The sequence below is a fragment of the Accipiter gentilis genome, unplaced genomic scaffold (assembly GCF_929443795.1).
Source record: "Accipiter gentilis unplaced genomic scaffold, bAccGen1.1, whole genome shotgun sequence".
In the NCBI taxonomy this organism is placed as follows: Eukaryota; Metazoa; Chordata; class Aves; order Accipitriformes; family Accipitridae; genus Astur; species Astur gentilis.
The window spans coordinates 810778-828018 of record NW_026061011.1 but is presented as its reverse complement, the minus strand read 5'-3'; the positions used below and the strand labels follow the sequence as shown (position 1 = coordinate 828018).

The window sequence follows — 17241 nt, the reverse complement described above, 5'->3', positions numbered from 1 at the left end:
GGCCCCCTCGCCCCTTCCCTCCCTGGCAGGTCCCTAGCCCTGTGGGGGCTAACGAAAAAGAAGCCGCTGGCACTGGCCCGGCAGGCACATGGCATGCAGGATGCCCAGGGCCTGCAGCAGCCATACTGGATCTCAGCAGTGGCCGCCCTGCGCAACAGGGACCTCCTGGCTACAGGTGTGTGGCAGCTGCTTTGGAGTGGGGGTGTGGAGAGGGGGGCGTCCTGCTCCCTTACCTGGGTGGGAGTGCATGGCAGTCTTCTCTCTCTGCCCCAGGCTCCCACAGCGCCAGCGTGAAGCTCTGGAAGTGCGGTGAGGGATTTCGGAAGCTGGAGCCCCTCTGGGACATCCCGTTGGTATGGATGGGGAGGTGGGGGATTGGAGCTGGGCTTGGGGCATCTCTGGGCAGGGGCTCCCCTCCCTGGGCGGCAGGAGGAGGCTGCCAGAGCCCCTCACCCTGCCCTGTCCCCTCCAGGTGGGTTTTGTGAACAGCCTCAAGTTCTCTGCAGCCGGTGACTTCCTGGTGGCTGGCCTTGGACAGGAGCACCGGTACTGTCCCCCCTCCCTGGTGCTGCCCAGGGGCACAGCCCCCCCCTGCTCCTCCAAGGGCTCGGTGGAGGGTAGCCCCCATCTCTCTCATCTGCAGGCTTGGCCGGTGGTGGAGAGTCAAAGAGGCCAAGAACAGCGTCTGCATCGTCCCTCTGAAGCGGAGGGCTGCAGCCCCCAGTCCCGAAGCCCCCGACAGCCCTGAAGCCCCCGACAGCTCCTAGCCCCTGGCCCCAGAGGCGCTGGAGCCAGGTCACCAAACCCCTGTCCCTGGAGCTGCGCCCCGAGTCCTTTGTGCAACCATCTTCCTGGAGCCGGCAGGACGTGAGCAGGGGGTGTCGCATGGCCCCCTGATCCTGCTGGCCCCCCTATCATGATGTGGCTCTGCCCTCTGTGAGGGTCTGCCCCTTTCCCTCAGGTTCAGTCTGACCTGAGCTCTGGAAGAGTCTTATTTAAAAAAAAACAACAAACCAAACCCACTTTATTTACAGAAATTACAAAATAAAATAATCACACTTTTGCTCACACTAAAAATCTACTCTTAAAAACTCGGTTGGGCTCAGCACAGCAAGGAGCCACGGCAAGGTCGTTGCTAGCAGAGCCTTGTGCTCTTAACACAGCGTTCCATTTTTATAGCTCTCATTTTTATAGCTTAAACCATGATAGAGACAGAGTCACAGCAGCACAGAATGGATGCTGAAAGAGACCTCTAGAGATCATCCAGCCCACCTCGGCTGCTCGAGCAGGGCCAGCTGCAGCAGGCTGTGAGTCTGCTTCTCGAAGGTTCTATTGGCTGCGTTGCTCCCAGGTTGTGGAGCTCGCACGGGAAATGGGCAATGAAGAGGGATGAAGTTTTCAGGCACTTTCTGGCCGGTGCAGTGATTTGTTTTTTTTTTTTTTTTTTCCTTCTGATTTTTTCTTCTCCCTTCCTGGTCTTGCGGCTGCCCAAGGTGCAGCCAGACAAGCGGAGGAGGGTCCCTGCCTGGCCTGCAGCTCCCTCCCTCACCATTCTTAGGGTGATTTGGGGTTATTTTGCTGTGTCAGTGAGGCAAAGCTGGGCTCTTGGGGGCTGAGGTCAGTGGGACCCGAGGAAGGCCGTGATGGTCTTGAGGCTTTGAAGGGCTGTGCACCGAGACCTGTCCCCGCTGGAGGGGATGCTGGTGGTGTTCAAGACGAAGGCCTTGCAGCCCTTGTTGTCGTGTGTGCCCGTGTGTCCCCCCGGCCCCCAAGGTCTGTCGTTGTCGCAGGGGCTCTGTGCTGCTTTCTGCGTGGGGCCGTGTCCGTGAGTCCTGCAGGGACCTGTCTGTCCTGGCTTCCCCACCAAAGGGCTGCTTCCCCTGGGGAAGGGGACAGGGGAGTTGTTCCCGTTCCCATCCCGTCCCCACCATCGCCTGCCCCGCTGGTGGTGACTGGGCCCTGGGGGCGGCTGGGTTCCCCTCGTGGCTTGCTGGCTCGGATTTGGGGCTCAGTGGGGCTTTTGCACGTCTTGGGGGCTGTTTCTTGGTGCCCCCTGTGCTCCCTCCCCCTCCCACATAGGCACGGAGCGGTTCTGGAGAAGGAGCTTTTAATTGAAAAGACAAGAGAAAATGTCCCATCAAAGCTGGTCTAAGCCCTCCCTAGACCCCCCCGCCTACACCCCCTGCCATATACCCCACCCCTCCTCTCCCACCCCCCCCACTCCCCCCATCTCCATCCCTCTCACCCCTGTCTAATCCCCCCCACACACACACACCCTCACATTGGCTGCCAGAGCCCTGCGCTTCCTGGGTGCCATTGGCAAGGAGCTCTGCGCCTGCCTCTTCCTCAGCTTGCCTGCCGTGGCAGGTGGGGACGGTGGCAGGTCCATCCCCGCATCCTGCCACGGCTCCTGGGGCTCCATCCCGCCGCCATTGACTATTTTGAGGCTCAGCATGGCGTCGCTGAGCTCTGGGATGCAGTAGTCGGGGGTGAGCATCTCCTCAGGCAGCGAGAGCGAGCTGAAGACGCAATTGGGGCTGTCTGCGCCGGTGCCACCAGCGTCCTCGGGCACGGAGCTCCTGCTGGGAGCATCCTGGCTGACCCCCACTCCATCCAGGGAGCAACCAAAGAGCCTTAGGGCCTCTTCCAGGAGCATCTCCTCGGACACTGCAAGGTCGCCTGCAGTGTCCCCAAGGGCTTGGTTGTTGGTGGCAGCGCAGGGGCTGGTGTGGACATCGCCGCCCGGGGGTGCCCCCACAGGGGTGGCCGTGCTGGGGATGTTGATCTGTGCCAGCTGCCCCTCGCTGTGCTGGTAGCCAGGGATGGACACTGGCAGCTCCAGAGGGTCTGGGGCCACCCCACTCCTCTGATTTTTGTAGGGTGCGAGGTATCGTGGTTGGCCCTGGGGGGTCCCTGGGGCTGCCCAGGCCAGGGGGGCCACGCAGCCCCCGGGACCCCACAGGGCAGCACCCGGCAGAGAAGCGGAACCTTGGCCGAGCGTGGCGGTGGCCGGTGGAGGCAGGTCGGTGGTTGTCCACTGGATGCGGAAGACCCGGGGATCGAATAGGCAGCCACATGGAGCCCTCTGCAGACCTGTGTGGGTGAGGGGGAGCCGTGCTGGGCCGGGGGGACTGTCCAGGGGCACCCGCTGAGCCGGCCCCGATGGCCGACATCCCCCAGCTCTGGGCCAGGGGTGTGGGGAGCTTCTGGCCGGGGTCATCCCCACGGGGTGAGCCGCTGTGCCAGTGGGACAGGGTTGCAAATCGGGGAGGAGACTCACATCTAGGAGGTGAAAGGGGAGAGGTGGCCCCAAATATTTGGGGAATTCTCTGCAGATGGGCTTTACTGGGCACGCGCCGCCCAGGGGAGGGCAAGGATGCTCACCAGGGCTTGCTGAACCCCCATGCGAAAAGTGCCTGGGGAACAGGTGTGATGGGGATGGCGAAGGTGCCAGAGCAGACTGGGGTGCCATACCTGCTGGTGGTGCCTGGGGGGCCTGGGGTGCAGGGAAGGGCTGCTCCCGTGCGAGCAGGCGGCGCAGGTTGGCCGAGCCGGAGAGAATGAGACAGGAGCGATGGCCAGCGGTCACCTCTGCTCTTGCCCCCAAAGACCGTCCCTGGGCTGCAGGGGTTGGGGTCAGTCCCTGCCTCGAGCGTAGAAGGTTTTGCAGAGCACGAATGGCTGGAAAAGCTGGGGCGCCGGGGGGCCCCAGGGCCCAGGCAGTGGGAGCTGCGTTGGTGGCCGCGCCATGGTCCCTTCTGGCTGTTGGCTGCCAAGGACTCTTTGGCGTCTCCCCGGAAGGAATGCGGGGGCTCCCTGTGTTCCGCCCCACCCCCAAGAGCCTCCCCAGCTCCTCCTGGGGAGGGAAAGGGTTAAGGGAGGCTGGGGTGCCCCCCGGGGCCTACAGGCGGTGGCTCTCGGGGTCTGCAGGTGCAAATGCTCTTGGCTTTCAACAGTATTTTTCCGGTGGGGGAAGAAGAACAAGTTGATTCAGCCGAGCCAAGCGGGGACCAAGCTGCAGCCGCAGCCTCCTTGCGCCAGATGGCAAATGCGTTTGTGACCGTTGCCCACGCTTCTGTTCGCTGCATTGACCGGAGCGAGGCAGAAATAGGAAAAAGGACCTCGAGGGCGCGAAGGAAGGTCACGCGGTGTCGCTCGGTGGCACGCTTTCCCCCAGCCCTCGCTCCAGTAGTGCTGTCAGGTCTTTCAGTCTCCTGCTGGGAAAAGCAGCAGCTCTGGATCCCCCTGGGAGGGGGCGGCCCTTTCCCTGGGTGCGTGACACCCCGGAGGAGACGGTACCCGCCGCCGCGTGCTCCCAGAAAAGGACTGGATTCTGCCCAACGTCCGGTGTCGGGGCGCTGGGGCTGTTTGCGCTCTACGGGACCCCAGGGATGGGGTTAGTACATCCCCTCCTCGTGCTTGGAGGATTCGGCGCTAGCAAGGACACCCCAAGGGTACCAAGGACACAGGCCTCTCGCTCCCGCTGTGTGAACAGTTTGTGGCCTGGGGGAGTCGGGACAACTGCCGTGAACCGGAGGCCAAAGATCTCTCCTGGCCTGTATCCTGGTAATCAAAGAGATTGCGCTCTGTTCGTGAGGCACCTCTGGCTGCAAGATTGTGCAAGGCCATGTGCTGCGTAACTTGTGGCAGGGACCGATGCTGGGGGCGTGAAGGCAAGCGTGCTTCTAAAAGCATAAAACTCCGTTTCATTTCAGAGTGCAGCTGAGCCACCCCGCTCCTCAAGACTCTGCCATCTGCACCGACCGCTGTGGCTGGGACCGGGCAGTGCTGCACATCCCAAAGGCCACCAAGTCACACCCGTGTCCCTGCTGCTTTGCCGGGAGCTTCTGCGATGCGAGCGATGTTCTGGGGGCTGATCTCTTGGACTGCAGCTACTCCATCCCTGACCGGCAGCTGGCCAGGAGGGTTGTGTCCCAGGTGGAATTCCACCCCTCTGACGAGAACCTGGCCAAGGATGCTTTCCTCCTGAAACATGTGCAGAAGAACAAGATGGGCTTCGTCAGCATCAAACTGCTGCCATCCTTGAAGAAGGTAGGCAGCGCGTTGCGTTGGCCAGCCAAGGTGGGAAGTGGCCTCCACGTGGAGGATGCCTGGGTGTCTGGGTGTGCGCTGGCTGTCTGCGGTGAGGTGTACGGGGATGTCCAGGCTCTGCTCAGGCCGCCTGTGTCCCGGCAAAGCGCTGGTGGTGCAGAGCTGGGTCCTGCTCTCTGCCTTCAACGTGCTGCAGCAGTTCTCCACCCAGGGAGGGTGGCTGGGGAAGCGGTGAGCAGTCCTCAAACCCCAAGCCCAGGGCTGGGTTCGCCTCTTCTGCCCGTGGTTCCCCTAGGCTGCTCTGGGAGAGATCGTGCCTTAACTAAAAAACTGCAGGGAAGCTCTGGTGGTGTGATGTCCAGGGAAGCTGTGTCTTCTTGCCATGGTCCGGGAGCACAGGCGACCTTCTCCCACAAATCCTGAATGGGGGATATTGCCTTGCCATGACCTCAGTTTGATGGGGTTGCAGCCTGCCTGGATGATGGGTTTAGGGTGGCCCCTGCCTGGGGAGACTCACAGTGACGCAGTGGCCCCCTCTGTCCCTCAGGTGAAATACCTGACGCATGACTGGTGGCTGACGCTTTACACCCTGCAGTTCTCGGAGCTGCTGGAGGTGAATGAGGAGGGCACCAAAGTGAGGCGGTGGGTGATAGCATATGTCCATACAGAATGTATGGTATGTCTAAATATTTGTTGGTTTTAATATTTTGTACCAGCCGTGGAAACTGGTTTGCTGCTAGGTGACTGTAAAAGGGAGATTTGGTAAATAATTATTAGAAATCTTATACTAACACTATGATTGAAAAAATAGACAGAAGTGTAGCCAAGTAATTAACTAGTAGAGTTAGTAACCCACTCCTAAGTTTTACAGTTCTTTGCTCTTATGACTGGATGTTCCTGTACATTAGCTAAGATTAATATTGAAACTGACCATATATGACTGAAACCATGTTAATCTCCAAGATCAAAGAACAAGGATGACGAACAAGACTTGAAGGTCAGCCAACAGAATTTGAAATGGATCGGTGGGCGCAAAAGCAGCCCTTCGACTCAAATGAAGAACCGTTGCGTGCGATCAGATGTAGGCAGTCCTATGATACTCAGTTACAGTAATTTTTATGTCTATGTATACTAATCTGATTAATATGTAATTAGTTACGCCATAGAACCTGTTTGTGCTGAAGCTGTGGCACGCATGCTAGGTGGAACTATCCCCCGTGCATCCAGCGCTGCAATAAAGAATGTCTACTTTCTAAAACTCCAAAATGAGTCTTCGAGAGTTTCTTCGACCGGCTTTTCGGTATCATGGGTCCCCATCCCCGAGTCCCTGCTGAGTGTCCCCCCCCAGCAGACTGCTGCTGGCCTGAGAGCTGCTGCCCCTGGAGCAGGACGTGCTGCACAAGGACCCCTCGGCCCCCTCCTGGCCCGGCAGCAACTTCAAGCCCAGCAATTTCAGCAATGCCTTCACTGGATTGCTCCTCGCCAGCAAAGTCTTCCCTCCGCTCGGGACAGGCTTGGGCACAGGCAGCTGCTACGGCCTCTGCCCCAGCACTGAGAGCACTCGTGGCTGCGGCTGGGGGAGTGGGGTGGGTGCCTGGGCACCCTGGCCCAGCAGCCCCTCGCCAGATGCCAAACCTCTTGCCGGCAGTCCTCCGGCAGCGGCGTGGGTGCCTGAGCCCCTCGGCCTGCGGGATGCGGTGCTTTGCCTGCCCCACTGTTGTCCCAAAAGTGGGGTCGTTTACCCAGGGTGCAAAATGCCAATATAAACACAGCAGAGCAGAGGTATTTTATTCCAGTTCATGTTTACGAAAAGATGGGGGCGAGGTGGTAATCCGCAACGCTAGCACCCCTCATGCCTAAACGGGCAAGCAATCTATACAGTTCAGTTATACATATTCAATTTCCAAAGTTCTTCCCAAAACTAGTGCTGGGAGTCGCTTATCTCGCACAGTTTCTATCAGGTTGAAGTTCCCCTGCTTGGAATTAAAGGTCCAGTGTTCTTTTCTTCTACAGCGCATGCTCAAGGAGAGTGGGGGGTAAGCCTTTTTGGTGTGGAATTGAGTTGGTGGTCATGATCTCCCCCTGCCACCTTTCTTTACTTTTCCTCCAGTTTTCGAAGATGTTTCTGACTTCATGCCTATTAGCAATTATTCAACTTTTTGGCGCCTCCTGGGGTAGGATGTTCCCTTCTTCTCAGTCTTTTAGTTCTTCTTCAGGGGCACAGTTGTTAGCAAGGCATGCGTTGATCATACAAAGGGGATCTTGTTTCACAAGAGCTTTGTGGCCTTTTTCGTGTGGCTTAAGTACATAATTTCTTAAGTACATCATTTCCCCCTGTGGTGGGTTGACCCTGGCTGGATGCCAGGTGCCCACCAAAGCCGTTCTATCACTCCCCCTCCTCAGCTGGACAGGGGAGAGAAAATATAACAAAGAGCTTGTGGGTCGAGATAAGGCCAGGAGAGATCACTCACCAATTACCGTCACAGGCAAAAGAGACTCCGCTTGGGGAAAATTAACTCAATTTATTACAAATCAACCAGAGCAGGGTAATGAGAAATACAACCAAATCTCAGAGCACCTTCCCTCCACCCCTCCCTTCTTCCTGGGCACAAATTCACTCCTGGATTCCCTACCACCCCCCAGTGGCACAGGGGGACGGGGAATGGGGTTTACGGTCAGTTCATCACACGTTATTGTGATACTTGCCAAACCAACCAAGAGAGGTACAACTGGAGCGCAGGGAGCAAATGCTTTTCTTTCACCTTAGGCCAACGGCTCGGACGCTCTCTATGCTGCCCTGCCACAGAGGGCATCCCTCTTGTATCAGTAAGAGACGTAGCAGCAAATTAAAGCCAGGACACCAAACCAGACCAAAAACCCGGTCGTGATCAAGAAGAAAGTGGAGAATGCATCAACTACAACAGAAAATTATTTTGGACATTCCCAGTTTACATTTGAAAAAAAGAGAAAAAAAAAAAAGAGGAGGAATTGGGTATTAAAAGAAGAGCACTGAATGATAAAGCAGTAGCAGTCCCTCTACCACTACAAACCCACACCCCCACATGCACATACGCACACAGACTGAACACCACCAAACTCCCCTTGACTGTGACGTTCCCCTCAGCTTGCTGGTCTAGAGATACTGAATGCCTGAAGCACACCAAGGATAACTGAAAACATCTGCATGGCTTTAATGGGAATCCTCCAACTGAAACAAAGCGCTTTCTCCCTCTATCTGCGTTGGCACATCCCCGAGTCACGCTCTCACTCCTCTCCTTCAAAGTCAAGATTCCTAAATGTGAAAAGCGGGAGTGGGGAAAGGCGAAGGGAAGAGAAAAAGAGGGAGAGCATCATCAGTGGAAGACCTGCCAGCTGCTGCTGATTCAGCCCTGTTTGGGGGACCACCCCAGCAGAGAGGAGCTGGTTTGCATGCCACGGTCCTCACTGCCTGTTCCCAGGGACAGGCCGTTTGCTGAGCTTTGCCGGCCAAAGCGTGGGAAAAGCATAGGCGTGCGCCGTCGCTTGCAGAGGAGCACTGTCACGATCACATGCAATCCTTTACCTTTTTCCTCCCTGGATTCAAAGGGTTTCTGTCTTCAAAGTGAGAGCCTTCCATACGGTCGTTTGTGACATTTCATCCAGGATAATAATCTCAGAAGGATCAGTCCTGCAATAAATATGTTACATAGCAATCCGTGATTATGGGAACTGATGCCACCAAGGGCATTAGCATCAGCAAGAGGAACAGCGGAGCCCCGAGAATCAAAGCTCCGCATAAGTGTGGGAGGTTTTGCTGGATGAGGAGTTTTGGGAGGCAAGCCGGGGAGCTGCAGAGCAACAGCTCTGTGCAAAGGCTCTTGCTGGGGCTTAGCCCCGGTCCGGGTTCCTAAGCCACTGCTGGTACAGATCACACCTGCAACTCCTCATGTGTAAGTATGGGGATCCCCAGCTACCGTAAAGGCACTGATGAGGCAAGGTTTGGGGGTCAAACGCGAGTGCTGCAGCCACTCTGCTTGCGGTCAGAGCCCTGCAATCACTTCCTGCAGCCCTGCCCCCGAATTTGATTTTCCCACCAAGCTGCCTGCTGGTTTCTGTGGGATGCCCCACAAAGAGGCAAGTGGAGAAAACTCTGCCAAACACCTTCAAGCTAATCTTGCCGGGGGTCCTGGTGCTTGGTGGGGCTTTACCTGTCACTGCTTTGCTTTGGGATATCCACGTCACTGGTCTTCCCCACGTTCAGCTGAACTGAACTTGCAGCAGCAGCAGCTTCCATCACCCTCCTGGACTCCTGATGTAAAAAAGGGACAAATCACGTTCTCTGTCTTTGATCCAAGTGGAGATAAGCTGAATGCCCAGCACAAACTTAGCAGTCTGCCCTCCGCTTCTGCCCCTTGGCAGCTATTCGTATTAGTGCAGCAGGGGAGAAACTGTTCACTCCAAAGATTTCGGGGCAGGGGGATTGTGTGTTCAAAGCACGATTATGAGCAAGTCTTGCCAGCAGCAGCAGCAGCAGCAGCATCTAATAATAATCATCATAATGATAATGACCTTTGTGAAAAACGACTCGTTTTAAAAATTACACCTGTATTCAAGCGTTCAGCTCACTGCTACTTGAGGAAACAAAGGTTACAAAAGTTACAGGCTATTGGGATCTATTTCGATTGAGTGCTGATCTTCCCCCAACGTTTCCAGACAAGCTGTAAGAGAAACAGGCAATCTCACAGCCACACGGAGATGTCCAGCCCCGAGGACACAGCAAGCTTTACCTCTTCTTCTTCTCCAGCTTAATTTCTGGCATCGTCCAACTTCTTCTTCCTTTCTGGCATAAGGTCATCCAGAAAGCTGAGCTCTCGCTTTGAGAAGCAGAAATCCATTGCTTTCCGGACAAAGACGAGAGCCAAAACCTTTACGAATAAGAGGGAAGATGCGGTGAGCTCAGAGACGATGCCACCTCTCACTCCAACACTGCAAACATCCCGCTGCCGAGCGGTGGCAGCTCTTACCATCATGGGAAAGATGATGGCGGCACGGGACACCTTGATGGTCCAGAGCAGGACGAGGCAGGTCAGCTGGATCGCCGTGAAGAAATGCACCTTTCGCAAGGGCACGTGCCGCAGGTAGATGAAATCCGGCTGGTGTTTCGCCGGCATCCAAAACAGCTTCAAGCGATCAAAGAACTGCAAAATAAAAGGGAAAGGTTGCCACCTTGGGGCTGCGGCAAGTTTCTGGCCCTCTCGAGACGTGGAGGCACTTTGCAGCAGCTCGCTTGCCGTCAGAAATCCTGGATCCCACCGCATTCCTCCTGGGAGCAGCACCCAGTTTCCCTTCGCTCCATCTAGAAACCAGCATGCCCCTGAGAGCTGCCCACCAAATGGCAACTATTCCATGCCATTCCATTATTAGCATTTCTCGGCCCACTGAATCCCCCCAGCGAGGATTTCCACCAGTGGTAGAAACTGCCTTCCCTTTGCACTGAATTCCCCCGCTTTCACGTAACCAAACACTGACCTGCCCTAAACCCTGCAACAGAGAGCGCTGAACTTGCCTGGTCCTCCCAGCCCTATATACCTCCTGTGCCTCCACCAATCTTTTTCTTACACAAAAGAGTTTCATTGCTTGCTCTGTGAGAAGATTTTCCCATGCCACTGCTTTTTTCCCTGCTGCTACGGAGACAAAATACCAGGGAGCCGACATGCTGCACGCTGTAAAAGAGTCCGTACCTGAATTCCTCTGAGCGACGACACACCCATGTAGAGAAAGACGCCATAAAGCACAGGCATTGGTATAAACTGGGGGGGGGGATAAAAAAAAAAGAAAGAATGCAATCGTTTCTTTTTCTGTATTGCATTTTCAGTATTACCACCCTCTTCCACAGGCACTGCCTAAAATTGCTTGAAGCTTTCCAGCTTCCATTCAGGCTTAGAGATGGGTCAGATTTTAACCATTGTTTTGCCATGTTGTGCGCACGAGTGAGCTAAGGCTCTGCTTTAGGCTGAACTTGGGAGTTACCTCTCCTCAGAATAATCCTATTTTCCAGAAAGGTTGGAGGAAAATAGGCGATTTCACCCGTGCTACCCTATGCCGCATTCTCTGGCGGTAGAAGAAACACTTCTGCCTATTCTTGGGGCAACAGGCAAAGGCCACAGGCCTCCTTTTAGCCTAGAGACGAGATTACTTTGTGGGAGGAACGTGCAAGGAAGCCCACGGGGATGACCTCAGTGTGTTTAGCTCCTGGGAACGGCTGCTCCGGGGCATTTGGGGAGCAAACTGCAGCCACTAAAGGGCTGCCTGTTTGAAAGACAGCAGATGTGCTGGTCTGAATATGCTCAACTGTAACGCATAAACATGGGCGGGCCTGAAAGACACCCAAAAATTCAAGCAGTTGCGTTGCTTGCTCGTCTCAAGCACACCAAACGGGAGCCTGAAGGGCTGCAAAGCCTAACCGAGGCTGGTTCCCACCGTGGGTCAAGCCCCAAGGGTTGGGATCACCTCCTCCTCCTCTGCTCCACAACTAACTACTCAGGCCTGCAGAGAGGGGACTGTTTGTCTGTAACCTCCAACAAGCTCGCGGTTGTTGGGTGGTTTGCATTTTCCTCTCACCTTTAACACAGAAGTGAAGAAGACGGAGCAGCCCATGAGCACAAAGATCAGCAAGCCAGTGACTCTCTGCTCTCGTATCCCCAGAAACTTGGGTTGCTCTCCTGGAGCTGAGCAGTCAGACTCTACTTTGAGGCTATTCACGTGGGTGATGGACAGGACGGTCGCAGCCACAAACCAGGGCAGCCCCATCACAGAGCACACCCCGAGCATCACGGCCACCACAAAAAGGTCCAGGTGGTACCCGCATCCTTTCTGCAGGCAGGAAAACAAGAAACAGAGCATCCCATAGCACAAGAGCAAGGATAACGTCGCAAGTCAGACTCAAACCCTGCTCGAGCACAAGTCAGCTTCTTCAGAAGTCAAAACAAGAAATGGAAACAAGTAAGGGTGTATGCGGGCTTTGCACAAGCACCTGGCATGAAAATCTGGCAGGAGTTCAGACACAATGGATATGCAGAGCTTGTGCGATACATACTTCTCCAAAAAACAACAACCGACAACCCAAAAGCACCAAACCATTTTTTCCACTCACAAAGAAAATTCTACCACTTGCAAGGAAGGTGTGACTCTGAGTTATCCCTGGCAGCGCATCAAAACAATTCATTCCCCACACCTGCTGCTGCTGCCATTTTAAAACAAAAACGCAGTTCTCTATTGCTCCAAGATTAATTTGCTCCCCCAAAAGGTTGCTCATCTGAACTGCCCTGTCACTTTCTCCCTGCATCATCGTTAATCCAGGAGAGCATCCTGCCACGTAGCCTGACCTTGTCCCAAACCAATGCCTTCAGAAAGCATCGGGAATAAGAGCTTCTCCCCAGACCTGCAGCCCAGAAGGGGCTGGAGTCATCTCTCACAGGCCCTTACCTTCAGCTTGTGCTCCTTCCTGTTCACAATAACGGCACTGATCTGCTGGTCCATGAATATCAAGATGGTGCAGAGCAGAGCTGGGACGAGCGCAGCCAACACCGTCCAGCAAGGGTTGGGTCCTATGGGGTTGATGAACCACCCGCGGTCGCCTCTGGTAGGCTGCAACAAAGCCCACACATCAGCATCGTCTCCCAGCCCAGGCACTCCACTGGCTTTCATTTTCCCCTCCCTCCCTGTGTCAGAGCACCTCCCAGCCCTGGCTTCATGTCCCCCTCTCCCGGGGGCTTCAGCAGTGCCAGTCTCCTCTTTGCAAGCACCTCTAGATACTTCCCCTGTAGGTATCTAGTTTTGGGGCCATCTTCTCGTTTCCAGGAGGAAGCAAGGCACTTGGAGGTGGAAGAGGAGATGGTCACACCACCAGCATCTCCTCCAGACTCAGCCCTGCCCTGCCCCGGCATCACCTTGTGGCACCCCCACGTGCCAAAACACCCCGTTACCTTGAACGCATGGGGGACCTGGAGCTTCGGCGATGGGATCCCAACCACAAAGTCAAGGAGCACCATGATGACGATGGTGAGGAAAACAGCAAAGTCGCTCACTGTGGACCGCACCTGGAGCGAGAAACCAGAGGTGAGAGGGGCATGGCAAACAGGGCCGTAACGCGAGATGCAAGAGTTGCAGACATCCACAACATTAAGGCTGCTTAACCAAATCCCACCACCCCTCTGAGCACATGCAGCCAGATCCCTTGCTTAGATACTGCTGCTTTGTTTGTCCCTGTGAGATCTGGGGTCAGACAATAAAAAAAGCTTAACTAGGCCGACAAGGGTTGGTTTAAGTCAAAACCTAAAAATAATAATAATAATATTAAAAATAAGAAAACACATGTCTGCCACTACAGCTACACTCACAGCTACAATGGATGGCAACAAGGCACTGAGGCATCCTTTAGTCCTCAAAAGGAAGCTCCTCATTCGAATCTACTTTCTGCTCGAGCACATAATGCACAGAAGGTAGGGAAAAAATTCCACAACCCCAACCCCCAAAACTTTGGGAAACCTGACTTCCTACTACCTGAGGAGGAAAAAAAAAAATAAAAAAAAAATCAACCCCCAAAAATCTTCAATCTGGGGCAGGTCACAAGGCATGTGGGAAATGCTACGATGATTTTGCACTCAGGGAAACGAGTGCAGGACATCCAAGCTCTTGGAGAGCTTGGCCTGCAAGGCCAACGTTTCCCAGCTTGACCAAGGCAGGGCAAATACTGCTTAGTGCTCCAGGAAAGCCATTTTGGGAAATGAGTGTGGAGATGGACACTGGACACCTCCTTCTACTTACTCTGGTTGGAAAGTAGCGGCTGGTTTTAAACTTCTTCAAGAAGCTTGACAGGGCAAAGGTGGCAAAGAAGAGGATGCAGCACCAGAAGAACATGTCAGGCGTGTAGGGGCCGTCGCGTCCACAGGCAGGTCCTTGAAACTCCCCACGCAAATACCGACATTCCTGGAGAAACAGAGCGTCAGGACACAAAGGCGGTGCACGTGCGGCAGGGAAACCTCGCATAGCTAGGGGGTTTTGAGGATCTTGGTCCAAGATCCACGACCCTGTAACTGCTCCTGCCAATGGAGATTTATATTTAATGAGCAGCAGCAGCTGAACAAGTGACACATCGAACTACACAGCGGAGGAATGAGATGTGAGGGGACACCATACCCCGCACCCTCGGCACATCCTCTGCCTGCCATTCGAGCAATCGTGGCTAAAGAAGACACCAGAGGGGAAGGAAACACTGGAAACTCTTGGGGATAGAGAGAGAGGGAAGAGGGAAGGAGGGCTAAAGACAACCATGCTAGGAAAGGAGAAGAGACAGATTGTCCCTCCCCAGGGGAGGGCTCGCAGAACCTGGCCAAGAGGGGATGAAGGCCACCGTAAGAGCCTGGCGCCCTAGGCCCGGGCTCTGCTTCCGGCAACAACAGCCTGAGAGGCTGCTCAGACAAGCAAATTTATGCACGTACCTACAGACAGCACTGAACAAGAAAGCAAGGCCTGGAGTTACTAGGAACCCATTGAGGAGGCCAGCTACTACCTTTCAAGCATGAACTTAAGTCCTACAACTTCTACAATAATCAAACCACCCACTACTTAACCTTCCTCCCAGTCAGAAATACTGTCCTGCAACAGGCTTGACGGGGACACTTGCTACCCACAACGTTGGGGACCAGGTAGACTGGACAAGGTGGACTCTCCTCCCCAGGACCAAGCGGCTTAAAACCACACGCTACATTTAAGCAAGGACTTTTCTGAGCAGCACTAGCACAGTTTGAAGCCCATCATTCCCTGAAGGGCTCTGACTTCTGCACCAGGCAAATACCCCTGGACCCCATGGACGCGGCGCGAGGAAGCAGTGGCTCGGGGCACTTACGGTCACCGTGAGGTTTTCCCAGGCGATGCCAGACACGTTGATCTTGTTGCTCGCCCAGAAACGCAGCGTTTCGTTGCTGGGATGGGTCGGTGCCTCACACTTACAGCTGGGAGGAGAGAAGCCAAGACAGGGGTAAGGGAAAGGTGATGGAGGTGCAGCCCGGAGCTCCTGCCAAGGGGCAGCAGCTTTCTCAGGGGGAAAAAAACCCACTAGTAGCTGGTGAGGAAGTCCAGCTTGCTATGCATGTGCACAGGGTAGGTGTCTCGCAGGTGACTCAGCTTCTCCAGAGCCTCGTAGATGAAGATGATGCAGATGAGGGAGGCAAAGGCTTCTTCTGTGAAGCGGGTGACGTAGCACACCAAACAGCTGGCGTCGGTGGCCACCAGCACTATGCACAAGAAGGCGGTCCACAGCCCAATGCACGCCCGCAGAGACAGATAGGAGAGCGTGTACTCCCTGGGAAAGCAGAATGAAACAAAGGCTGGAAAGGCCAGCAAGAGGCCCTGAGCCATGCCTGCCTTCGGGGAAAACGGGGAGCAATTTTGGAGCGTGTCAAGGCTGCGGATGGGAAATGCAGTTTCCATGTACTACTACAGAGAGCCTCGGGGCTGTGGTGCAGGGTGTAGACCCACAGCAGGAGAGGCCAATTATTTAGTTACCACTGTTTAACACGGATCTCGTGTTAACACCTTGGAGGCTGCTTGAGGTCAGGTCCCTCTTGGGCCAGGTGGTGTTCTCCCACATCACCCTGACGCCCTAACACTGAAACCAGCTGGGTTTGCACCCAGTCACCTGCTGCCAGCAAGCTGGGGCTTAATAATAAACCTTATGGCAATAAGGGCGGTTTATCTCCCATCAAAGCCATCGCAACAAAAGGACTGTCACTAAAATCTAGCAACTACCCCTAAGAAAAAGAAAAGCAAAGCATCTTTTCTCCATCACTGCCCCCTTCTGAAGGCTCTCGCAGCACCCAGCTGCGGCAGCCTGCCTTACTTGCAGAATTTGTAGAGGATCTTCTCAAACACGAGGACGGGTCCGGTGCTGCCGAGGATGGTGAGAGGTTGGCCGGCAAAGAGGCAATACACCACGCCGGCCATGGACGCGCCCAGCAGCGACTCCATGGCACTCTGTCCGGGGAAGAGAGGCGGCCGTGAGTAAATAAATCGTTAGGGAGAAACAAAAACCAAAGCCGGTTCACTGCAGCAGGGACTTTGGCCTGAGTTTTATCCTCCCCCATGCCCCCCAACAGAGAGAGGTGCTCACTATGTGGCCATTGGTCGCCTCCCCCAGCAGTCCCCCAAAGGTGATGACAGGGGACATGCAGGCACAGTAGAGGAAGAGGAAGGACGCCAGGCACTGCAGGCTCAGACCATCCCGGAAGTCGCTCCAGAACCACGGGGCTTTCCGCTTCACATCCAGGATCAAACCTCCAAAGAGCCTGCAGGAAGGAAAAAGAAGAGAGTCTGTTCTCTTGGAGGAACACGTCGACTTTGCTTTGCTGCAGAAGGGCAATCACAAGCATAGAGTAACTTTCGTGGCTAAAAAGAAGCACTCTCCTTCAGCCCAAATCAAGGAAACCTGCGTGCAACGGTGATGGCTGGGGCTGAGCCCAGCTGCCCAGATCTCCCCCCTGCCCAGCCCAGGGGACCAAGCTGGCAATGTGGAGCCCCTTCACTGAACCAGCTAACCCCAAAGACCTGCTAGAAGGGAAGGTGCATGCTCAGATTTGAGAGGCAAACAGAAAAAAACCCCAAACTATTACAGCTCCTACCATCCCGTCCGCTGCAGTTCAGGCCCACTGTGTTTCTCCAGCGTGCTGTGAGAAGCACTGTCATCAAGAGCTCCTGGCATCTTCCTTTTTTCCTGTTAAAATGGAAGTAAGATAAAGCTATGGACTTGTAACCACTGGCTTGTTTTGCTTCTGGTCTGGCTCTGTGACTGTGTCAGAGTGGGACCTTGTGAATTTGGGCCCCTGAACAGCATCCCCAGCCATCCTGCCCGTCCCCCTCCCGCCTCCCGCCGACGTGGCACCCACCTGCGAAGGGACGTTTTTCGGGGGCTCAATTCGGATCGATGGATCCCACTCTCCTGGCGGCAAGACCGTGACCTGATCCAGAAACTCATCGATGCCAGCCACGAGGTCAGCCCCGTTCTTGGCTTTATAGGCAACGTCACGGAAAACCTGCCAATAGAAGACAACCTGGTGAGAGGACAACCCAGCTCGGATGTCCTAACCAGTGCAATAAGCTCTTGGCTAAACGCAAGGCTTTTTCACCAAAATTCCCTGCTGGAAAGGGCAGGAA

General features: G+C 55.0%; 1 protein-coding gene and 1 long non-coding RNA gene across 2 annotated transcripts in view; one reads left to right on the top strand and one right to left on the bottom strand.

Annotated features, from left to right (window-relative positions):
- The first annotated feature begins 274 nt into the window (after positions 1-274).
- LOC126037295 (uncharacterized) lies at positions 275-714 on the top strand. Its single transcript, XR_007505592.1, has 3 exons — positions 275-353; positions 473-546; positions 644-714. It is a non-coding gene; the product is annotated as an uncharacterized LOC126037295 (long non-coding RNA).
- A 7554-nt stretch (positions 715-8268) lies between these two features.
- The window catches only part of LOC126037291 (electroneutral sodium bicarbonate exchanger 1-like), a 301597-nt gene continuing 292624 nt past the window's right edge, over positions 8269-17241 (bottom strand). The window contains exons 24-26 of the mRNA XM_049797604.1: positions 9240-9340; positions 8615-8719; positions 8269-8344 (exon numbers count right to left, since the gene is read on the bottom strand). Of these exons, the coding sequence (XP_049653561.1) occupies positions 8632-8719; positions 9240-9340 (189 nt within the window). The 3' untranslated portion in view covers positions 8269-8344; positions 8615-8631. The remainder of the gene's footprint in view (positions 8345-8614; positions 8720-9239; positions 9341-17241) is intronic.